A 25,629-nucleotide genomic window follows, 5' to 3' on the forward strand; every position below is an offset into this window, starting at 1 on the left:
CGCCGACGATGAAGAAGAAGCCGAAAAGGTGTTTTCTTTGCTGGCTAGGATAGCTAACTAGCTAGTATATTTGTTACATTAGCCATTCCTTCCATTTCTCTTTATACAAATCCGAAGCAAGACGTTCTTTAGAGGTGAAATATGGGTATGTATTAGCTGATGTACACATTTCATTGTTCTTTTGGTAACTAGTGTATCAGTGGCTTCGGCCCTCAAGCCAATACTTGTGTTAGCTAGCTACAATAGGACATATATTTTTATAACTAACCCAAGATAGACCAGAGCCTGTTGTTTCCAATGGGATCTAACAAATCATAATGGGCAGTACAAGCAAGGAGGTGGGCTGAGCCAAGGACGAGCTACTGACATCCTATTGGCGCATTCTAGCATTTATTTGCATATTTCCGTTAGGGAACGCCTACGATGTGAAGTGCGCGTGTGCAGTAACTCAATTCGTCCTTGCGCTCCTTGGAAATATTTTTTTTTATAACTTTGGCAAAGCAAAGGGTAAAGTCTACAAAACGCAGTTTGTTACAGATTCTAGTTTTGGAAACAGAAAACTGTATGGAGATCCAAATGTTTTATCGATGAGAAAATTAGCAGAATGTTGGCCATAATTAATCTCGCTCCATCGTTTCCTACTGCCAGCCACTGGGCTTCCTCTCAGCACCATATTTGGTAGTGAGTGGAAACGCAAACGGGACGAATTACATTTGTACATCCGGTGAAATATCTGCCTCATTGTTCTATCTGTGACAATAGTGTGTGATTACTGCCCACAATTTGGGCATTACAGCATGTATGCATCCCTGCGTTTTCAGGATCCCTGCGTCCCCCCTCGAACATTCCATTGGTTCCTGTATGAACACCGCCCTCGAGCACGCCATCATCATGCTTGTGTTACACTTTTGATATGATGGATTTCCCAATTGTCTATGTGATTTAAAATGTGGGTCAAAAAGGAAATAAAAGTACTATCTGAGTTTTTCGGGGGCGAATGACACTTGTCTACCGGTGTCCTAGCAAGCTACCGATGTTGCCCCTGCCTCCGCCCGCTGTGTACCGAAGCCCTCCAAGCTAGCACAGTGGCCTTCACTCCCACCTGCTGTGTACCGGAGTCCTCCTAGCTAGCACAGTGGCCTTCGCTCCTACCTGCTGTGTACCGGAGTCCTCCTAGCTAGCACAGTGGCCTTCGCTCCTACCTGCTGTGTACCGGAGTCCTCCTAGCTAGCACAGTGGCCTTCGCTCCCACCTGCTGTGTACCGGAGTCCTCCTAGCTAGCACAGTGGCCTTCGCTCCCGCCTGCTGTGTACCGGAGTCCTCCTAGCTAGCACAGTGGCCTTCGCTCCTACCTGCTGTGTACCGGAGTCCTCCTAGCTAGCACAGTGGCCTTCGCTCCTACCTGCTGTGTACCAGAGTCCTCCTAGCTAGCACAGTGGCCTTCGCTCCTACCTGCTGTGTACCAGAGTCCTCCTAGCTAGCACAGTGGCCTTCGCTCCTACCTGCTGTGTACCGGAGTCCTCCTAGCTAGCACAGTGGCCTTCGCTCCCACCTGCTGTGTACCAGAGTCCTCATAGCTAGCACAGTGGCCTTCGCTCCCACCTGCTGTGTACTAGAGTCCTCCTAGCTAGCACAGTGGCCTTCGCTCCCACCTGCTGTGTACCAGAGTCCTCCTAGCTAGCACAGTGGCCTTCGCTCCTACCTGCTGTGTACCAGAGTCCTCCTAGCTAGCACAGTGGCCTTCGCTCCTACCTGCTGTGTACCAGAGTCCTCCTAGCTAGCACAGTGGCCTTCGCTCCTACCTGCTGTGTACCGGAGTCCTCCTAGCTAGCACAGTGGCCTTCGCTCCCACCTGCTGTGTACCGGAGTCCTCCTAGCTAGCACAGTGGCCTTCGCTCCCACCTACTGTGTACCGGAGTCCTCCTAGCTAGCACAGTGGCCTTCGCTCCCACCTGCTGTGTACCGGAGTCCTCCTAGCTAGCACAGTGGACTTCGCTCCTACCTGCTGTGTACCGGAGTCCTCCTAGCTATCACAGTGGCCTTCGCTCCCGCACACTGTGTACCTTCGCTCCCGCCTGCTGTGTACCGGAGTCCTCCTAGCTAGCACAGTGGCCTTCGCTCCCACCTGCTGTGTACCGGAGTCCTCCTAGCTAGCACAGTGGCCTTCGCTCCTACCTGCTGTGTACCGGAGTCCTCCTAGCTAGCACAGTGGCCTTCGCTCCCGCACACTGTGTACCTTCGCTCCCGCCTGCTGTGTACCGGAGTCCTCCTAGCTAGCACAGTGGCCTTCGCTCCCACCTGCTGTGTACCGGAGTCCTCCTAGCTAGCACAGTGGCCTTCGCTCCTACCTGCTGTGTACCGGAGTCCTCCTAGCTAGCACAGTGGCCTTCGCTCCCACCTGCTGTGTACCAGAGTCCTCCTAGCTAGCACAGTGGCCTTCGCTCCCACCTGCTGTGTACCAGAGTCCTCCTAGCTAGCACAGTGGCCTTCGCTCCCACCTGCTGTGTACCAGAGTCCTCCTAGCTAGCACAGTGGCCTTCGCTCCCACCTGCTGTGTACCAGAGTCCTCCTAGCTAGCACAGTGGCCTTCGTTCCCACCTGCTGTGTACCAGAGTCCTCCTAGCTAGCACAGTGGCCTTCGCTCCTACCTGCTGTGTACCAGAGTCCTCCTAGCTAGCACAGTGGCCTTCGCTCCTACCTGCTGTGTACCGGAGTCCTCCTAGCTAGCACAGTGGCCTTCGCTCCTACCTGCTGTGTACCGGAGTCCTCCTAGCTAGCACAGTGGCCTTCGCTCCTACCTGCTGTGTACCGGAGTCCTCCTAGCTATCACAGTGGCCTTCGCTCCCGCACACTGTGTACCTTCGCTCACGCCTGCTGTGTACCGGAGTCCTCCTAGCTAGCACAGTGGCCTTCGCTCCCACCTGCTGTGTACCGGAGTCCTCCTAGCTAGCACAGTGGCCTTCGCTCCTACCTGCTGTGTACCGGAGTCCTCCTAGCTAGCACAGTGGCCTTCGCTCCTACCTGCTGTGTACCGGAGTCCTCCTAGCTAGCACAGTGGCCTTCGCTCCCACCTGCTGTGTACCAGAGTCCTCCTAGCTAGCACAGTGGCCTTCGCTCCCACCTGCTGTGTACCAGAGTCCTCCTAGCTAGCACAGTGGCCTTCGCTCCCACCTGCTGTGTACTAGAGTCCTCCTAGCTAGCACAGTGGCCTTCGCTCCCACCTGCTGTGTACCAGAGTCCTCCTAGCTAGCACAGTGGCCTTCGCTCCCACCTGCTGTGTACCAGAGTCCTCCTAGCTAGCACAGTGGCCTTCGCTCCTACCTGCTGTGTACCAGAGTCCTCCTAGCTAGCACAGTGGCCTTCGCTCCTACCTGCTGTGTACCAGAGTCCTCCTAGCTAGCACAGTGGCCTTCGCTCCTACCTGCTGTGTACCGGAGTCCTCCTAGCTAGCACAGTGGCCTTCGCTCCCACCTGCTGTGTACCGGAGTCCTCCTAGCTAGCACAGTGGCCTTCGCTCCCACCTGCTGTGTACCGGAGTCTTCCTAGCTAGCACAGTGGCCTTCGCTCCTACCTGCTGTGTACCGGAGTCCTCCTAGCTATCACAGTGGCCTTCGCTCCCGCACACTGTGTACCTTCGCTCCCGCCTGCTGTGTACCGGAGTCCTCCTAGCTAGCACAGTGGCCTTCGCTCCCACCTGCTGTGTACCGGAGTCCTCCTAGCTAGCACAGTGTTCTTCGCTCCCACCTGCTGTGTACCGGAGTCCTCCTAGCTAGCACAGTGGCCTTTGCTCCTACCTGCTGTGTACCGGAGTCCTCCTAGCTAGCACAGTGGCCTTCGCTCCTACCTGCTGTGTACCGGAGTCCTCCTAGCTAGCACAGTGGCCTTCGCTCCCACCTGCTGTGTACCAGAGTCCTCCTAGCTAGCACAGTGGCCTTCGCTCCCACCTGCTGTGTACCAGAGTCCTCCTAGCTAGCACAGTGGCCTTCGCTCCCACCTGCTGTGTACCAGAGTCCTCCTAGCTAGCACAGTGGCCTTCGTTCCCACCTGCTGTGTACCAGAGTCCTCCTAGCTAGCACAGTGGCCTTCGCTCCTACCTGCTGTGTACCAGAGTCCTCCTAGCTAGCACAGTGGCCTTCGCTCCTACCTGCTGTGTACCGGAGTCCTCCTAGCTAGCACAGTGGCCTTCGCTCCCACCTGCTGTGTACCAGAGTCCTCCTAGCTAGAACAGTGGCCTTCGCTCCTACCTGCTGTGTACCGGAGTCCTCCTAGCTAGAACAGTGGCCTTCGCTCCTACCTGCTGTGTACCGGAGTCCTCCTAGCTAGCACAGTGGCCTTCGCTCCCGCACACTGTGTACCTTCGCTCCCGCCTGCCCTCACTAACATTAACAGAAAAGCAGTGCCCGGCAGGCAGGGGTGAAGGAAACTATCTACTGGTGTCCTAGCTGGCTACCTAGCTGGCTACCTACTTATCCTGCCTCCCGTCTGCTGTTTACCAGAGTTCTAGCTAGCTAGCACCCAGAGTCCTTTGCTAACGCCTGCCGAACACCTGCGCCCCCACCTCCGTACCAGAGTCCTAGCTTAAAAATGGACCAATAGAAGAATAAAGAGGGGTTCCTGCATATGTAGGAATGCCCACATGCAGGAACGCCCTCAATTAGGGGCTGCAATTTCACCCTTCTCGCTTGCTACAGTAGCCAAGCTACATGTGTGTTATTCAAGACAAAAGGGTGTCAGTTAGCAGCAACGTGCACATTCCATGGAACAACAGTGGTAACGATTTATCCGTGCTTATAAACGCAGGGTCGCTACAGTATGTTCTGCCAACATGATATCATAGGAAAACGTCATCCTGTCACGTTTTTTGCAAATAGTTTAGAATCAAACAATTGATGCATTTGTTAATTGGCCATGTTCCCTGCAGGCTTTGCGGTGTGAAAAGATGAGTGTCAACTAGAGGTCGACCGATTAATCAGAATGGCTGATTTAATTAGGGCCGATTTCAAGTTTTTATAACAATCGGTATTCACCATTTTTGGACACCGATTATGGCCGATTACATTGCACTCCACGAGGAGACTGCGTGGCAGGCTGACTACCTGTTACGCGAGTGCAGCAAGGAACCAAGGTAAGTTGCTAGCTAGCATTAAACATATCTTATAAAAAACAATCAATCTTAACATAATCACCAGTTAACTACACCTGGTTGATGAAATTACTCATTTAACTAGCTTGTCCTGCGTTGCATATAATCGATGCGGTGCCTGTTAATTTCTCATCTGGCTCGTTGCGAACTGTGTGAAGTCCATTTATTCCTAACAAAGACCATAATTAATTTGCCAGAATTGTACATAATTATGACATAACATTGAAGGTTGTGAAATGTAACAGCAATATTTAGACTTAGGGATGCCACCTGTTAGATAAAATAAACGTTTTGTTTTCGAAATTATAGTTTCCGGATTTGACCATATTAATGACCTAAGGCTCGTATTTCTGTGTGTTATTATTTTATAATTAAGTCTATGATTTGATAGAGCAGTCTGACTGAGCGGTGGTAGGCAGCAGCAGGCTCGTAAGCATTCATTCAAACGGCACTTTCCTGCATTTGCCAGCAGCTCTTCGCTGTGCTTCAAGCATTGCGCTGTTGATGACTTCAAGCCTATCAACTCCCGAGATTAGGCTGCCAATACTATAGTGCCTATAAGAATATCCAATAGTCAAAGGTATGAAATACAAATGGTATAGAGAGAAATAGTCCTATAATTCCTATATTAACTACAACCTAAAACTTCTTACCTGGGAATATCGGCAAATCGGCGCCCAAAAATACCGATTTCCGATTGTTATGAAAACTTGAAATCGCCCTAATTAATCGGCCATTCCGATTAATCGGTCGACCTCTAGTCTCATCATTGTCGGTCACCTGTTGTGTAATCGGCTAACTTAATGATGGCGTTAGAGTCGTGCCTGGCTGTGCAGTCATGAGGAACAGGGAGTATAGGAGGGGACTGAGCACGCATCCCTGAGGGGCCCCCGTGTTGAGGATCAGCGTGGCGGATGTGTTGTTACCTACCCTAACCACCTGGGGGCGGCCCATCAGGAAGTTCAGGATCCAGTTGCAGAGGGAGGTGTTTAGTCCCAGAGTCCTTACCTTAGTGATGAGCTTTGAGGGCACTATGGTGTTGAACGCTGAGCTGTAGTCAATGAATAGCATTCTCACAAGTGTTCCTTTTGTCCAGGTGTGAAAGGGCAGTGTGGAGTGCAATAGAGATTACATCATCTGTGAATCTGTTGGGGTGGTATGCAAATTGGAGTGTGTCTAGGGTTTCTGGGATAATGGTGTTGATGTGAGCCATGACCAGCCGTTTAAAGCATTTCATGGCTACAGACGTGAGTGCTATTGGTCGGTAGTCATTTAGGCAGGTTACCTTAGTGTTCTTGGGCACAGGGACTATGGTGGTCTGCTTGAAACATGCTGGTATTACAGACTCAGACAGGGAGAGGTTAAAAATGTCAGTGAAGACACTTGCCAGTTGGTCAGAGCATGCTTGGAGTACATGTCCTGGTAATCCGTCTGGCCCTGCGGCCTTGTGAATGTTGACCTGTTTAAAGGTCTTACTCACATTGGCTGCGAGAGCGTGATCCCACAGTCATCCGGATCAGCTGATGCGCTCATGCATGTGTCAGTGTTACTTGCCTCAAAGCGAGCATAGAAGTTATTTAGCTCGTCTGTTTGGCTCGTGTCACTGGGCAGCTCTCGGCTGTGCTTCCCTTTGTAGTCTGTAATAGTTTTCAAGCCCTGCCACATCCAACGAGCGTCTGAGCCGATTCGATCTTAGTCCTGTATTGACGCTTTGCTGTTTGATGGTTCGTCGGAGGGCGTAGCAGGATTTCTTATAAGCTTCCGGGTTAGAGTCCCACTACTTGAAAGCGGCAGCTCTACCCTTTAGCTCAGTGCGGATGTTGCCTATAATCCATGGCTTCTGTTTGGGGTATGTACGTACAGTCATTGTGGGGACGACGTCATCGATGCACTTACTGATGAAGCCAATGACTGATGTGGTGTACTCCTCACTGCAATCAGAAGAATATCGGAACATATTCCACTCTGTGCTAGCAAAACAGTCCTGCAGTTTAGCATCTGCTTCATCTGACCACTTTTTTTTATTGACCGAGTCACTGGTGGTTCCTGCTTTAATTTTTGCTTGTAAGCATGCAAGCAAGAATCAGAAGGATAGAATTATGGTCAGATTTGCATCAGAGCAGCCGCGCCAGCGCGTGGCCCACAGGTGCCCCCAATGTGGCCGTTGTTTCATCTACCGCTATAAGATACTGGAGCACCAGAGGCCGAGGGAGAGCTTTGTGTCTGTCTCTGTGTGTGGAGTAAAGGTGGTCTTGAGTTTTTTCCCCTATTTAACATGTTGATAGAAATTAGGTATAACTGATTTAAGTTTCCCTGCATTAAAGTCCCTGGCCACTAGGAGCGCCGCCTCTGGATGAGCGTTTTCCTGTTTGCTTATGGCCGTATACAGCTCATTGAGTGCGGTCTTAGTGCCAGCAACAGTTTGTGGTGGTAAATAGACAACTACGAAGAATATAGAAACTCTGTAGGTAGATAGTGTGGTCTACAGCTTATCATGAGATACTCTACCTCAGGCGAGCAAAACCTTGAGACTTCCTTAAATATCGTGCACCAGCTGTTGTTTACAAATATACATAGGCTGCTGTACTATCCTGACGATACTTGATGTTTAACCCGCCAGCTGTATATTATTAATGTCATCGTTCAGCCACGACTCGGTGAAACATAAGATATTACCGTTTTTAATGTCCCGTTGGTAGGATATACGTGCTTTTAGTTTGTCCCATTTATTTTCCAGCGATTGCACGTTGGCGACCAGTACGGATGGAAAAGGCAGATTAGACACTCGTCGCCTGATCCTCACAAGGCACCACGATCTCCCTCCGCAAAATCTCTGTCTTTTTCTCCTGCAAATGATGGGGATGAGGGCCTGTTCGGGTGTTTGGAGTAAATCTTTCTTTTTCGACTCAATTAAGTCACTTCCTGTAATTGCAAGAAGCTGAAATTCAATGTACAGACTCTTTAATAATGGCCGTTAACAACGTAGGACACAGCCGTTCATAAACATGTGGGGCCAACTCATAAACGATATGCAACACACCACTTAGCCTGTTGGGTCATTGTCCTATTGACAAACAATTGATAGTCGCACTTAAGCGCAAACCATATGGAATGGCGGATAGCTGCAGAATGCTGTGGTAGCCATGCTTGTTAAGTGTTCCTTGAATTATAAATAAATCACAGATCGTGTCACCAGCAAAGCACCATTACACCACCTCCTCCATGCTTCACGGTGGGATCCACACATGCGGAGATCATCCGTTCACCTGCTACACTGCTAGAGGTCCAGAAACTGCCAGTCCTCTGTCTTCGTTATACACTGCTAGAGGTCCAGAAACTGCCAGTCCTCTGTCTTCGTTATACACTGCTAGAGATTCAGAAACTGCCAGTCCTCTGTCTTCGTTATACACTGCCAGAGATCCAGAAACTGCCAGTCCTCTGTCTTCGTTATACACTGCTAGAGGTCCAGAAACTGCCAGTCCTCTGTCCGCGTTATACACTGCTAGAGGTCCAGAAACTGCCAGTCCTCTGTCTTCGTTATACACTGCTAGAGGTCCAGGGGGTAGATACTTTTTTTTAGGGATTAGATTGTAATGAAATTGTCTGCATCACTTCCAATCCCCCATATATACAGTACCAGTCAAACGTTTTGGCACACCTACTCATTCCAGGGTTTTTCTTTATTTTTACTATTTTCTACATCTGTAGAACAATAGTGAAGACATTAAAACTATGAAATAACACATGGAATCATGTAGTAACCAAAAAAGTGTTAAAATGTATTTTAGATTCTTCAAAGTAGCCACCCTTTGCCTTGATGACAGCTTCGCACACTCTTGGAATTCTCTCAACCAGCTTCATGAGAAATGCTTTTCCAACAGTCTTGAAGGAGTTCACACATATGCTGAGCACTTGTTGGCTGCTTTTCCTTCACTCTGCGGTCCGACTCATCCCAAACCATCCCAATTGGGTTGAGGTCAGGTGATTGTGGAGGACAGGTCATCTGATGCAGCACTCCATCACTCTCCTTCTTGGACAAACAGCCCTTACACAGCCTGGAGGTGTGTTTTGGGTCATTGCCCTGTTGAAAAACAAATGATAGTTCCACTAAGCTCATACCAGATGGGATGGCGTATCGCTGCAGAATGCTGTGGTAGCCATGCTGGTTAAGCGTACCTTGAATTCTAAATAAATCACTGACAGTGTCACGAGCAAAGCACCATTACACCACCACCTCCATGCTTCACGGTGGGAACCACACATGCAGAGATGATCCGTTCACCTGTGTCTCTCACAAAGACACAGCGGGCAGAACCAAAAATCTCAAATTTTGACTTATCAGACCAAAGGACAGATTTCCACCGGTCTAATGTCCATTGCTTGTGTTTCTTGGCCCAAGCAAGTCTCTTCTTATTGGTGTCCTTTAGTAGTGGTTTCTTTGCAGCAATTCGACCATGAATGCCTGATTCACGAAGTCTGCTCTGAACAGTTGATGTTGAGATGTGTCTTACTTGAACTCTGTGAAGTATTTATTTGGGCTGCGATTTCTGAGGCTGGTAACTCTAATGAACTTATCCTCTGCAGCAGAGGTATCTCTGGGTCTTCCTTTCCTGTGACGGTCCTCATGAGAGCCAGTTTCATCATAGCGCTTGATGGTTGTTGTGACTGCACTTGAAGAAACTTTCAATGTTCTTGAAACTTTTCGGATTGACTGACCTTCATGCCTTAAAGTAATGATGGATAGCCGTTTCTCTTTGCTTATTTGAGCTGTTCTTGCCATAATATGGACTTGGTCTTTTACCAAATAGGGCTATCTTCTTTTTCTTCTTCTTCTGTATACCACCCCGCTGCGCCACTCGCTGTCTAAGACACTGCATCTCAGTGCTAGAGGCGTCACTACATACCCTGGTTCGATTCCAGACTGTATCACAACTGGCCGTGATTGGGAGTCCCATAGGGCGGCGCACAATTGGCACAGCGTCGCCGGGGTTAGGGTTTGGCCGGGGTAGGCCGTCATTGTAAATAAGAATTTGTTCTTAACTTACTTGCATAGTTAAATAAAGGTTAAATAAATAAATACCTTTTTACAACACAACTGATTGGCTCAAAATGCATTAAGAAGGAAAGAAATTCTACAAATGTAACTTTTAACAAGGCACACCTGTTAATTGAATTGCATTCCAGGTGACTACCTCATGAAGCTGGTTGAGAGAATGCCAAGAGTGTGCAAAGGTGTCATCAAGGCAAAGGGTGGCTACTTTGAAGAATCTCAAATATAAAATATATTTTGATTTGTTTAACACTTCTCTGGTTACTACATGATTCCATATGTGTTATTTCATCGTTTTGATGTCCTCACTATTATTCTACAATGTAGAAAATAGTAAAAATAAAGAAAAACCCTTGAATGAGTAGGTGTGTCCAAACTTTTGACTGGTACTGGATATCCCCATGGCTTCTCTTTGGACGACAAATGAAGGAACGCACAAGTCCGGGAGAAGGGAAAAGGATTGTGACCCAACCTCCTCTCTCCTCTCTTTCCCCCTCCTGTGTCCCAACCTCCTCTCTCTCCATCTCTCTCCTCTCTTTCCCCCTCCTAGCAGAATCTCCCTTTCCTCTGCTCTCCCTAGGTGTCCTGGTTCCTCCTCTCCGGATGATGTCAGCACTCATGTGGCAGGTGGTGCGCCAGGGCAACATAAATCAGTATGGGAAATTGGAGGAGTTTGTTTCCATGGTCACAGAGGCGGTTCCAGATCTCCTGTCCAATAGACAGAGGTGGCTGCTGACCCTGGCACTCAGAGGACGGGTAAGAGACTCCCGGATAGATTGTAAGAGATTCCCAGCATGTTTCGAGAGTCTAGGTTTCAGCAAGGCTCAGTGCAGAATCACAGAGTGGGCCCCCTTTACGTGCATTAAGGTATTGCAGTGCAAGCTTGGCCGCCATAAGCCCGTCCTTGGGCTCGTGCTCTCGGACCCAGGTTCGAATGTCGTGTGGTAGAACTTGTAGAAGTTGCTCGAGGATGATGACCTCACCGATTTCGTCCTGTGTCTTCTCTTCCGGTCGAACCCATCGTCGGTAGAGACCCTTGAGGCGGTGGTACGTCTCTGTCGGCGACTCACCCGATGGCGTCGATGCAACTCTGAAGCGTTGACGGTAGGTCTCCGGTGAGATATCGAACTTCACCAGCAGCGCTTCCTTCAAGCCCTTGTAGACATTGGACAGCCCCTCATCCATTGCTGTGTAAGCCTGTAAGGCCTTGCCCGTGAGCAATGGGACAAGCCTGCAGGCCCACTCTACCTCAGGCCACTGCCACGTCTTAGCCATGCACTCAAACCTCAGCAGGTAGTTTTCAATGTCCTCCCCCTGCTGGTATGAGGGCATCTTTGGCTCCTTCCTCAGGAATGCTGGAAGATGGACGTTAACACTGCTGGACTGGTCTCCTGGTGCTGGCCTCATTACTGCTTGGGGAGCCTGCTGTGGAGTTGAAGTCCCTGCTGCGTCGAGCCTTTGTCGTCCTGGTGTTGGCAGACCCAATCTTGGGCTCTCACTGATGAGTTCCGCTTGGTGAGGAGCTGTGAGGATAGATTGGCGTAGGCCACGTAACTCCTGCTTGAGGTCTTCGTCCCTCCTCTCAAGGCAGGTGAAAAGTTGCTGGAAAAGGGCTATCATGGTTGGGTGTGGTTCTGGTCCCCGAACTGGTCCGTCAGTCAGCTGGTCTTTTATGGCTGTATCTGCTGGTTCAACCGGTAGCTCATCCGGTTCTGGTTGTGTTTGGCCCCTTGGTCGGGCTCTTAGTTTTTCATACTTGACCTCTTCTTCACCAGACGATTCCATGGTATTCCACCCCGGTTCAACTTCAGGTACCTTTTCTGACAGTTGATGCTGCTGTTGAGAACGCAATCCTGTACGCATTCCTTTACCTCTCTTGTTGGAATTCACTGATTTGCGGTGCGCCATCCCACCGCTGCCACCATATGTCACGTAGAGTAGGCCAGAAGGCTAAACTGGAAAACCTAACCTCTATCAAAATAAAAAGATGGCGGAACCACAAAAGTTCTTCTGTGCAAAGGTGTTTATTTACAAGGTGATTCCGGAACAAAAAACAACAGTACTGCCATCAAACGTCTACCTTATGGGACAGCTTAAAACAATGCTGCCCCATCCACAGCTCAATCCAAAATGCCTCTCATGAACTGAAAGAGAGGCTCCTTTTGTAGGGCTAGCCCCTCCCCTCAGAACAATTAACACTAATTAATTAAGCAATTAACTATACAAACCTACATTTTCCATTAACTAAACCTACTAAAGGATATACATTGCAACACGTTTTTTAAACAATACCACAACATAACATTTACAACATTACATCACTACTGACAGTATCTTTCAATATGCCCATATGCATTAATGAGCCATTTGGGACAGGCACTATAAAGCCAGCCCAATTCCCTTAGCTCGGGTCCTTTTCCAGCATAGCCGGAAGCTACCGAGATGGAGAGAGAGGAACAGAACAAACAAACAAAGAACTCATCCACAACATTGATAAGTATTATAAATATTGCATATCTTAAATATGAACACTGACAAGTGTGAAATGTATGTACTAAGACAGAAGTTAATTTGTGTGTCGACCCACATTGTTAACTTATCTTATAATGGAGCAGGGAGGAGTGATGAATGTGTGCGTGCGTTAAAGAACCAAATGCTGCCCGCGGCCAGTGACGGACTTCTACGTCACACACCCCAAATAACAAACTCACTCAAATTCAATCTGGGGTCCAGATTAGCAGCTTGCTCAGGCCAATCACCTGGAAGGTTTTTTGATTGGAGGCTAAAAATAGGAAGTCGGACATGTAAGTCAGTTTGTTGCGGGTGCATGGGGATAGAAGAAATACCCACTGCTCTTGCTAGTATCACTTATGGTTTATCAAGGTTCTGTGATTGGAGGCTACATATATGGGTTGAATTCATGTAACAGTTAATACCTGTTTGGTTCTTGTCTCAGGTGAGTCTACAACTATTAGGGTCTGGATGTCCTGATGACCTCAAGGCTGTTCAAACCCACCTGGATAGAATCACAGCATCTGGTCTCAAACAGGTGAGTGTTTTAATCAACTGGTGCGTAATTCTGACAAGTCTGCTCTCTTAAGCAGTAAGGGCCAGTTTCCCAGACACAGACTAAGCCTTGTCCTGGACTAAAAAGCACTTTCAAAGGAGATTCTCCAGGACTAGGCACCGCCACTGTGCAGCTTGTGATATTTGTCTGGACCCTTATGTGTTGCAGTCAAACGATGCCGCGATTGAATTTGCTGAAGCCAACTTCCTGAAGCTGATCCAGAGCCTAGTAGAAGACCCAGACAGAAGGGAACACTTCTTCAAGGTATGATAGAGCCTAGTGGAAGACCCAGATAGAAGGGAACACTTCTTCAAGGTATGATAGAGTCTAGTGGAAGACCCAGATAGAAGGGAACACTTCTTCAAGGTATGATAGAGTCTAGTGGAAGACCCAGATAGAAGGGAACACTTCTTCAAGGTATGATAGAGTCTTATGGAAGACCCAGATAGAAGGGAACACTTCTTCAAGGTATGATAGAGTCTAGTGGAAGACCCAGATAGAAGGGAACACTTCTTCAAGGTATGATAGAGTCTAGTGGAAGACCCAGACAGAAGGGAACACTTCTTCAAGGTATGATAGAGCCTAGTGGAAGACCCAGATAGAAGGGAACACTTCTTCAAGGTATGATAGAGTCTAGTGGAAGACCCAGATAGAAGGGAACACTTCTTCAAGGTATGATAGAGTCTAGTGGAAGACCCAGACAGAAGGGAACACTTCTTCAAGGTATGATAGAGCCTAGTGGAAGACCCAGATAGAAGGGAACACTTCTTCAAGGTATGATGCTTCTCCAAGTCACACCGATACAGATCCCCAACTGATGCACTGCACATAATCAGATCAAGTTGGCCTCATGTTTAGTGCTAACCTAAATACAAGGAAGTATGCAGTTTTAGACTATTGAAACAGGTTGTAAGTCTCTCGTGTACAATAGGTTGTGTTCCCCGTGGAGTATGGACCTAACTTTGACTCGGCGCTGCAGACTCTGGTGTGTCATTTGCTGTCCAGACTGGAGGAGCTGCTGCCCGTCCCTGACTTCAAACAGGTACAGACGGACCTGACACAGAGCCACAGTAACAGGTACAGACTGACTGACACAGACCCACAGTAACAGGTACAGACCTGACACAGAGCCACAGTAACAGGTACAGACAGACTGACACAGAGCCACAGTAACAGGTACAGACAGACTGACACAGAGCCACAGTAACAGGTACAGACAGACGGACACAGAGCCACAGTAACAGGTACAGACAGACTGACACAGAGCCACAGTAACAGGTACAGACAGACTGACACAGAGCCACAGTAACAGGTACAGACAGACTGACACAGAGCCACAGTAACAGGTACAGACTGACTGACCTGACACAGAGCCACAGTAACAGGTACAGACTGACTGACCTGACACAGAGCCACAGTAACAGGTACAGACAGACGGACACAGAGCCACAGTAACAGGTACAGACAGACGGACACAGAGCCACAGTAACAGGTACAGACAGACGGACACAGAGCCACAGTAACAGGTACAGACAGACCTGACACAGAGCCACAGTAACAGGTACAGACAGACGGACACAGAGCCACAGTAACAGGTACAGACAGACCTGACACAGAGCCACAGTAACAGGTACAGACCTGACACAGAGCCACAGTAACAGGTACAGACCTGACACAGAGCCACAGTAACAGGTACAGACAGACTGACACAGAGCCACAGTAACAGGTACAGACAGACGGACACAGAGCCACAGTAACAGGTACAGACAGACTGACACAGAGCCACAGTAACAGGTACAGACTGACTGACCTGACACAGAGCCACAGTAACAGGTACAGACTGACTGACCTGACACAGAGCCACAGTAACAGGTACAGACAGACGGACACAGAGCCACAGTAACAGGTACAGACAGACGGACACAGAGCCACAGTAACAGGTACAGACAGACGGACACAGAGCCACAGTAACAGGTACAGACAGACTGACACAGAGCCACAGTAACAGGTACAGACAGACGGACACAGAGCCACAGTAACAGGTACAGACCTGACACAGAGCCACAGTAACAGGTACAGACAGACGGACACAGACCCACAGTAACAGGTACAGACAGACTGACACAGAGCCACAGTAACAGGTACAGACAGACGGACACAGAGCCACAGTAACAGGTACAGACCTGACACAGAGCCACAGTAACAGGTACAGACAGACGGACACAGAGCCACAGTAACAGGTACAGACAGACGGACACAGAGCCACAGTAACAGGTACAGACCTGACACAGAGCCACAGTAACAGGTACAGACAGACGGACACAGAGCCACAGTAACAGGTACAGACAGACGGACACAGAGCCACAGTAACAGGTACAGACAGACGGACACAGAGCCACAGTAACAGGTACAGACCTGACACAGAGCCACAGTAACAGGTACAGACAGACGGACACAGAGCCACAGTAACAGGTACAGACAGACGGACACAGAGCCACAGTAACATAGAGAAACAATAGCTATTTCTTGTTCTGAACAGGTAAACTGGATTCACTAAGGTAAAACATTTAAGAAAATTGCATATATGTAAATCTTTGTCATCACAATAATTTTCACCAGTGTTCTCTCTGCTGTCTCTAGACTGCTTTGTTGATCAGTGCTGCCCCCTCTGTCCTGGGGGACTTCCTGTGCAGTGTCTCCCATGCAGAGGACCTGAAGTCCCTGCTACAGAACCCACAGTGCCACGGGAAACTCAAGCTGCCCAAGAGCGGTAAGCCTCTGTCTGAGTCCCAAATGGCCCTATTCCCTTAGCGCTCTGCTCAAAAGTAGTGTACTCTATAGGGAAGGGGTGTCAAACTCATTCCATGGAGGGCTGAGTGTGCTTGTCTTTGTTATTTCCTTTCAATTTGTGTCCAATGAACTTTGACACGCAGGTGAGGGTAACTAATCAGTGACCTTTAATTGATCAATCGAGTACAAGGGAGGAGTGAAAAACTGGGCCGTCCATGGAATAGTTTGACACCTTTGATAGAGGGAATCCGCTGCCATTAGGTACACATCCCCCGCCTGGTACACCCCCCCCCCCCCCCCCGCCCGGTACGCACCCCCCGTCCGGTACACACCCCCCGCCCGGTACGCCCCCCCTGCCCGGTACACCCCCCGTCCGGTACGCACCCCCCGTCCGGTACACACCCCCCGCCCGGTACGCCCCCCCTGCCCGGTACACCCCCCGTCCGGTACACACCCCCCGCCCGGTACACCCCCCGCCCGGTACACCCCCCGTCCGGTACACACCCCCCGTCCGGTACACACCCCCCGTCCGGTACACACCCCCCGTCCGGTACACACCCCCCGCCCGGTACACACCCCCCGTCTGACAATCTGTAGATGAAATACAACGCCAATATAACCTTAATCATTTTATAACCTATATAATAATCTCACAATTGTTTCCCATCTTCTTTCCATTGGTCCTGGTTGTCACTGTTCAGCTCCCTCGCAGATAGAGGACCACCTCCTCTTATCCTTATCCCCCTCACTGAGACTGGGCAATGCCTCGCACCACAGCGCCAGCGAATCCAAAGCCTTCCCTGACTGTGAGAACCCGCCCCTGCAGGTCAGAGATAACCAGGGGACTATGACTGACAATTTGAGTGGCCAATGGGCTAAGTCCAAAACAAGTATAGATCAAAACATGATTGGAACAGATTCAGTAGAAAACCAAGGAGGTCCTCAAAGAACGGATAACCAGAAGGACGTGAAGAAGAAAGCTGTGGAAAGACAAAGTGTAGGAAGGACAGCAGCAGACACGGAGCACCAATACTGTCTGAGCACCAATACTGTTCCTCAAACTGCTGAACAAGACACGGCACCATCAGCCAGCCAACAAGCTGCCTCAGCCTCCACCTCAGTGTCTGCCCAGGACACCACCTCAACATCCACCTCGAGCACCATATCAGCCTCCTCCGGTGTGTCATCAGAGCAGCCGCGGCGGCGCGTGGCCCACAGGTGTCCCCAATGTGGCCGTTGTTTCATCTACCGCTATAAGATGCTGGAGCACCAGAGACTCCACACAGGGGAGAACCCTTACAAGTGTTCCCAGTGTGGTAAGACCTTCAGACGGTCCTCGGAGATGTCCACCCATCGACGGACACAGTGCTCCAACGCTGCCTATGTCTGTATTAAATGCGGAAGCAGTTTTGGGTCGGTCAGAGAGCGGGTCAGCCACCGGTGTTGTGGTAGCAAAGCGCCGGCGCCCAAGTTTGAATGTCCACAGTGTGGGAAGAACTTCAAGTGGCACAACTCGTTAAAGAAACACCTGGTAACCCACACCAGGAAGAAGGGCTTCAATTGCAGGTACATTAACATTACACGATTACGCTAATTAACAGTACACTATTACGCAAATTAACACTACACGATTACGCTAATTAACATGACACGATTACGCTAATTAACATGACACTCTTACGCTAATTAACATGACACGATTACGCTAATTAACATGACACGATTACGCTAATTAACATGACACGATTACGCTAATTAACATGACACGATTACGCTAATTAACATGACACGATTACGTTAATTAACATGACACGATTACGCTAATTAACATGACACGATTACGCTAATTAACATGACACGATTACGCTAATTAACATGACACGATTACGCCAATTAACATGACACGATTACGCTAATTAACATGACACGATTACGCTAATTAACATGACACGATTACGCTAATTAACATGACACGATTACGCTAATTAACATGACACGATTACGCTAATTAACATGACACGATTACCGTCCCAAATGGCACCCTATTCCCTATATAGTGCTTCATTCTAAAAGGGAAAGGGGGATACCTAGTCAGTTGTAAAGGGGGATACCTAGTCAGTTGTACAACAGAAAGGGAAAGGGGGATACCTAGTCAGTTGTACAACAGAAAGGGGGATACCTAGTCAGTTGTACAACAGAAAGGGAAAGGGGGATACCTAGTCAGTTGTACAACAGAAAGGGAAAGGGGGATACCTAGTCAGTTGTACAACAGAAAGGGAAAGGGGGATACCTAGTCAGTTGTACAACAGAAAGGGAAAGGGGGATACCTAGTCAGTTGTACAACTGAAAGGGAAAGGGGGATACCTAGTCAGTTGTACAACAGAAAGGGGGATACCTAGTCAGTTGTACAACTGAAAGGGGGATACCTAGTCAGTTGTACAACAGAAAGGGAAAGGGGGATACCTAGTCAGTTGTACAACAGAAAGGGAAAGGGGGATACCTAGTCAGTTGTACAACAGAAAGGGAAAGGGGGGATACCTAGTCAGTTGTACAACTGAAAGGGGGATACCTAGTCAGTTGTACAACAGAAAGGGGGATACCTAGTCAGTTGTACAACAGAAAGGGGGATACCTAGTCAGTTGTACAACAGAAAGGGGGATACCTAGTCAGTTGTACAACAGAAAGGGGGATACCTAGTCAGTTGTACAACAGAAAGGGGGATACCTAGTCAGTTGTACAACAGAAAGGGAAAGGGGGATACCTAGTCAGTTGTACAACAGAAAGGGGGATACCTAGTCAGTTGTACAACAGAAAGGGGGATACCTAGTCAGTTGTACAACAGAAAGGGAAAGGGGGATACCTAGTCAGTTGTAAAGGGGGATACCTAGTCAGTTGTAAAGGGAAAGGGGGATACCTAGTCAGTTGTAAAGGGGGATACCTAGTCAGTTGTACAACAGAATGCCTTCAACTGAAATGTGTCTCCCTCATTTAACCCCTCTGAATCAGAGAGGAGCGGGGGGCTGCCTTAATTGACATCCACATCTTCAGCGCACGGGGAACAGTGGGTTAACTGCCTTGCTCATTGGCAGAATAACAGATTTTTACCTTGTCAGCTCAGGGATTCGATCCAGCAACCTTTCGGTTACTAGCCCAACACTCTAACCACTAGGCTACCTGCTGGTTACTAGTCCAACACTCTAACCACTAGGCTACCTGCTGTAGCTAGAGGACTCCTGATATCTCCAGGAGTGATTCTATAGCTAGAGGGCTCCTGATATCTCCAGGAGTGATTCTATAGCTAGAGGACTCCTGATATCTCCTGATATCTCCAGGAGTGATTCTATAGCTAGAGGACTCCTGATATCTCCAGGAGTGATTCTATAGCTAGAGGACGCCTGATATCTCCAGGAGTGATTCTATAGCTAGAGGACGCCTGATATCTCCAGGAGTGATTCTATAGCTAGAGGACTCCTGATATCTCCAGGAGTGATTCTATAGCTAGAGGACTCCTGATATCTCCAGGAGTGATTCTAGAGCTAGAGGACTCCTGATATCTCCAGGAGTGATTCTAGAGCTAGAGGACTCCTGATATCTCCAGGAGTGATTCTATAGCTAGAGGACTCCTGATATCTCCAGGAGTGATTCTATAGCTAGAGGACGCCTGATATCTCCAGGAGTGATTCTATAGCTAGAGGACGCCTGATATCTCCTGATATCTCCAGGAGTGATTCTATAGCTAGAGGACTCCTGATATCTCCTGATATCTCCAGGAGTGATTCTATAGCTAGAGGACTCCTGATATCTCCAGGAGTGATTCTATAGCTAGAGGACTCCTGATATCTCCAGGAGTGATTCTATAGCTAGAGGCCTCCAGATATCTCCAGGAGTGATTCTATAGCTAGAGGACTCCTGATATCTCCAGGAGTGATTCTATAGCTAGAGGACTCCTGATATCTCCTGATATCTCCAGGAGTGATTCTGTAGCTAGAGGACTCCTGATATCTCCAGGAGTGATTCTAGAGCTAGAGGACTCCTGATATATCCTGATATCTCCATGAGTGATTCTATAGCTAGAGGACTCCTGATATCTCCTGATATCTCCAGGAGTGATTCTATAGCTAGAGGACTCCTGATATCTCCAGGAGTGATTCTATAGCTAGAGGCCTCCAGATATCTCCAGGAGTGATTCTATAGCTAGAGGACTCCTGATATCTCCAGGAGTGATTCTGTAGCTAGAGGACTCCTGATATCTCCAGGAGTGATTCTAGAGCTAGAGGACTCCTGATATATCCTGATATCTCCAGGAGTGATTCTATAGCTAGAGGACTCCTGATATCTCCTGATATCTCCAGGAGTGATTCTATAGCTAGAGGACTGCTGATATCTCCAGGAGTGATTCTATAGCTAGAGGCCTCCAGATATCTCCAGGAGTGATTCTATAGCTAGAGGACTCCTGATATCTCCAGGAGTGATTCTATAGCTAGAGGACTCCTGATATCTCCAGGCGTGATTCTATAGCTAGAGGACTCCTGATATCTCCTGATATCTCCAGGAGTGATTCTATAGCTAGAGGACTCCTGATATCTCCAGGAGTGATTCTATAGCTAGAGGACTCCTGATATCTCCTGATATCTCCAGGAGTGATTCTATAGCTAGAGGCCTCCAGATATCTCCAGGAGTGATTCTATAGCTAGAGGACTCCTGATATCTCCTGATATCTCCAGGAGTGATTCTATAGCTAGAGGTCTCCTGATATCTCCTGATATCTCCAGGAGTGATTCTATAGCTAGAGGACTCCTGATATCTCCTGATATCTCCAGGAGTGATTCTATAGCTAGAGGACTCCTGATATCTCCAGGAGTGATTCTATAGCTAGAGGCCTCCAGATATCTCCTGATATCTCCAGGAGTGATTCTATAGCTAGAGGCCTCCAGATATCTCCAGGAGTGATTCTATAGCTAGGGGACTCCTGATATCTCCTGATATCTCCAGGAGTGATTATATAGCTAGAGGGCTCCTGATATATTCTATAGCTAGGGGACTCCTGATATCTCCTGATATCTCCAGGAGTGATTCTATAGCTAGAGGGCTCCTGATATCTCCAGGAGTGATTCTAGAGCTAGAGGACTCCTGATATCTCCTGATATCTCCAGGAGGGATTCTATAGCTAGAGGACTCCTGTTATCTCCAGGAGTGATTCTATAGCTAGAGGACTCCTGATATCTCCAGGAGTGATTCTATAGCTAGAGGACTCCTGATATCTCCAGGAGTGATTCTATAGCTAGAGGACTCCTGATGACTCCAGGAGTGATTCTATAGCTAGAGGACTCCTGATGACTCCTGATATCTCCAGGAGTGATTCTATAGCTAGAGGTCTCCTGATATCTCCTGATATCTCCAGGAGTGATTCTATAGCTAGAGGACTCCTAATATCTCCTGTTATCTCCAGGAGTGATTCTATAGCTCGAGGACTCCTGATATCTCCAGGAGTGATTCTAGAGCTAGAGGACTCCAGATATCTCCTGATATCTCCAGGAGTGATAAGTATATATTTTTTTGTCTATCTGTTGTGGTCTAGTACTGTCTTTTTGCTAGCTAGGGCCATCTACTTTAAGTGCTACCTGTCTTCCCAGTGGTCTACTTGGTGTGTGAACTGCTGACTGTACTGCTGACTGTACTGCTGACTGCTATTAACATGCAGCTGATTATTGACTCATCAACCAGGATCAAGGGGCAGGGTAATGTGTGACTTGTTTTTGTAATCAGTGGCTGTATTGAAGGGGGAGTGGTTTCTCCTCTCCTAGGTAATCAGTGGATGTATTGGAAGGGGGAGTGGTTTCTCCTCTCCTAGGTAATCAGTGGCTGTATTGGAGGGGGAGTGGTTTCTCCTCTCCTAGGTAATCAGTGGCTGTATTGGAGGGGGAGTGGTTTCTCCTCTCCTAGGTAATCAGTGGCTGTATTGAAGGGGGAGTGGTTTCTCCTCTCCTAGGTAATCAGTGGATGTATTGGAAGGGGGAGTGGTTTCTCCTCTCCTAGGTAATCAGTGGCTGTATTGGAGGGGGAGTGGTTTCTCCTCTCCTAGGTAATCAGTGGCTGTATTGAAGGGGGAGTGGTTTCTCCTCTCCTAGGTAATCAGTGGCTGTATTGAAGGGGGAGTGGTTTCTCCTCTCCTAGGTAATCAGTGGCTGTATTGGAGGGGGAGTGGTTTCTCCTCTCCTAGGTAATCAGTGGCTGTATTGGAGGGGGAGTGGTTTCTCCTCTCCTAGGTAATCAGTGGCTGTATTGGAGGGGGAGTGGTTTCTCCTCTCCTAGGTAATCAGTGGCTGTATTGAAGGGGGAGTGGTTTCTCCTCTCCTAGGTAATCAGTGGCTGTATTGAAGGGGGAGTGGTTTCTCTTCTCCTAGGTAATCAGTGGCTGTATTGGAGGGGGAGTGGTTTCTCCTCTCCTAGGTAATCAGTGGCTGTATTGGAGGGGGAGTGGTTTCTCCTCTCCTAGGTAATCAGTGGCTGTATTGGAGGGGGAGTGGTTTCTCCTCTCCTAGGTAATCAGTGGCTGTATTGGAGGGGGAGTGGTTTCTCCTCTCCTAGGTAATCAGTGGCTGTATTGAAGGGGGAGTGGTTTCTCCTCTCCTAGGTAATCAGTGGCTGTATTGGAGGGGGAGTGGTTTCTCCTCTCCTAGGTAATCAGTGGCTGTATTGGAGGGGGAGTGGTTTCTCCAGTTGTGAAGCCGGTTGGACGTACTGCCAAATTCTCTAAAATGACTTTGGAGGCAGCTTATGGTAGAAATTAACATTCATGCCAATTGCACGCTCCCTCAACTTGAGACATCTGTGGCATTGTGTTGAGACAAAACTGCACATTTTAGAATGCCCTTTTATTGTCCCCAGCACAAGGTGCACCTGTGTAATGATCATGCTGTTTAATCAGCTTCTTGATATGCTACACCTGTCAGGTGGATGAATTATCTTGGCAAAGGAGAAATTCTAAATAACGGGGGTGTAAACAAATTGTGCCATTTTATTTTTTTATTTTTTTTATCATCTTTTTGTGTGTATGGAACATTTCTGTGATTTAAAAAAAAAAATCAGTTCATGAAACATGGGACCAACACTTAACATCTTGTGTTTTTATATATATTTTTCAGTATACTTATGACCAGGTCCCATAGGGGTTTGGTTAAAAGTAGTGCACTATATGGTGAATAGTACTGCATTTGGGACGCTACCCTGTGATTCATGATTGGTGACGCATGTAAATAATGTTTTATATTTAATGTCCTGTAATGGAAAAGCAAATATCTTTGAAAAGACAATAACTGTGACCCAGATAGCAGACTAGTCCCTTTATAGAGCTCTATGGGCCCTGGTCAACAGTAGTGCACTATAAAGGGGAACAGGAAGTCATATAGGACACAGACAATAAAAGGCTATCTTCTATAAAGTGCTATCCTATGTATTCTTAGGTACTGTGGTGAGGGGCCGTTCCCAGGTATAGCTGAGCTGAGGACCCACCAGAAGATCCATGATGGAGAAGAGAAGCCCTACAAGTGTGAACAGTGTGGAAAGGGCTTCAGCTCCCAGGTATTCTGTTGTATTCAGCTCAGGTATTGTTGTATTCTGTTGTATTCAGCTCAGGTATTGTTGTATTCTGTTGTATTCAGCTCGGGTATTGTTGTATTCTGTTGTATTCAGCTCGGGTATTGTTGTATTCTGTTGTATTCAGCTCGGGTATTGTTGTATTCTGTTGTATTCAGCTCGGGTATTGTTGTATTCTGTTGTATTCAGCTCGGGTATTGTTGTATTCTGTTGTATTCAGCTCGGGTATTGTTGTATTCAGCTCCCAGGTATTCTGTAGTATTCAGCTCCCAGGTATTGTTGTATTCTATTGCATGCAGCTCCCAGGTATTCTATTGTATTCAGCTTAAATATGTCTAATATAATTTATTTAGGGCTGGCTACATGGCCACGAGCAGCGCCACTCCCAAGAGAGGTCCAAGATCTGCCCCAGCTGTGGAAAGGCCTTCCGCTGTAAAGGGGACCTGAAGCTCCACATGCGGACTCACACCGGCGAGAGGCCGTACCAGTGTACCTACTGCACCAAGCGGTTCTCTGTCAACGGAAACCTGACGATACACATCAGGACTCACACGGGGGAGAAACCTTTCCTCTGCTCTGACTGCGGCAAGGCCTTCTGCTCTGCAGGAGAGCTGCAGATCCACAGGAGAACACACACCGGGGAGAGACCGTACAAATGCACCGTCTGTGAGAAAGGTTTCACCATGGCCAGTCAGGTGACTCTTCACATGCGGGTACACACGGGGGAGCGACCCTACGTGTGTCATGAGTGTGGAAAGGCATTTCGTCGCGGGGCGGAGTTGAAGACACACATCCTGAATCACAGTGGGGTGAGACCGTACCCCTGTCGGCTCTGTTCTAAGACCTACACCTGCCTTAGTCACCTGAAGAGACATCTGAAGACTCACGGGGACCAGGCGGTGGATATGAGCAGTGATTTGTCTGTATCTGCTGTATAATAAACCAGTTGAAGACTCATGAGCAGTGATTTGTCTGTATCTGCTGTATAATAAACCAGTTGAAGACTCACAGGGCCCAGTCAGTAGATATGAGCAGTGATTTGTCTGTATCTGCTGTATAATAAACCAGTTGAAAAGAAAACACTTACCTTTTAACACTGTGTTGTCAATATAAAAAGGTGCATATTTCATTTTCTGACGGCTGCTTATGCTAATTCTATTAAGAGGTAGTTGACTGAACTCCGTAAGGATCGTCGCCATGTTTGCTTATTGCTACTATCAGGACTAAGACTGTTGCTTCTAGAACAAGAGGAGTGTTGCTTCTAGAACAAGAGGAGTGTTGCTTCTAGAACAAGAGGAGTGTTGCTTCTAGAACAAGACGAGTGTTGCTTCTGGAAACGAGACGAGTGTTGCTTCTGGAAACGAGACGAGTGTTGCTTCTGGAAACGAGACGAGTGTTGCTTCTGGAAACGAGACGAGTGTTGCTTCTGGAAACGAGACGAGTGTTGCTTCTGGAAACGAGACGAGTGTTGCTTCTGGAAACGAGACGAGTGTTGCTTCTGGAAACGAGACGAGTGTTGCTTCTGGAGACGAGTGTTGCTTCTGGAGACGAGTGTTGCTTCTGGAAACGAGACGAGTGTTGCTTCTGGAAACGAGACGAGTGTTGCTTCTGGAAACGAGACGAGTGTTGCTTCTGGAAACGAGACGAGTGTTGCTTCTGGAAACGAGACGAGTGTTGCTTCTGGAAACGAGACGAGTGTTGCTTCTGGAAACGAGACGAGTGTTGCTTCTGGAAACGAGACGAGTGTTGCTTCTGGAAACGAGACGAGTGTTGCTTCTAGAAACGAGACGAGTGTTGCTTCTGGAAACGAGACGAGTGTTGCTTCTGGAAACGAGACGAGTGTTGCTTCTGGAAACGAGACGAGTGTTGCTTCTGGAAACGAGACGAGTGTTGCTTCTGGAAACGAGACGAGTGTTGCTTCTGGAAACGAGACGAGTGTTGCTTCTGGAAACGAGACGAGTGACATTTTTCTTTGTTGCAGTT

General features: G+C 48.2%; 1 protein-coding gene across 2 annotated transcripts; it reads left to right on the forward strand.

Moving 5' to 3' along the window:
* The first annotated feature begins 15 nt into the window (after positions 1–15).
* LOC120056206 (zinc finger protein ZFMSA12A-like) lies at positions 16–25,629 on the forward strand. Of its 2 annotated transcripts, none has more exons than XM_039004448.1 (9): positions 16–145; positions 10,744–10,949; positions 13,150–13,242; positions 13,429–13,524; positions 14,192–14,302; positions 15,901–16,030; positions 16,752–17,616; positions 23,514–23,631; positions 24,000–25,629. In XM_039004448.1, the coding sequence occupies exons 1-9, from the start codon at positions 142–144 to the stop codon at positions 24,582–24,584; spliced, it is 2,208 nt and encodes a 735-aa protein (XP_038860376.1). In that variant the 5' UTR covers positions 16–141; the 3' UTR covers positions 24,585–25,629. The 2 variants fall into 2 exon arrangements, with proteins under 2 accessions (XP_038860376.1, XP_038860377.1); XM_039004449.1 differs by having other exon boundaries at positions 10,747–10,949.

The sequence above is a fragment of the Salvelinus namaycush genome, chromosome 11 (genome assembly GCF_016432855.1).
Source record: "Salvelinus namaycush isolate Seneca chromosome 11, SaNama_1.0, whole genome shotgun sequence".
Classification (NCBI taxonomy): domain Eukaryota; kingdom Metazoa; phylum Chordata; class Actinopteri; order Salmoniformes; family Salmonidae; genus Salvelinus; species Salvelinus namaycush.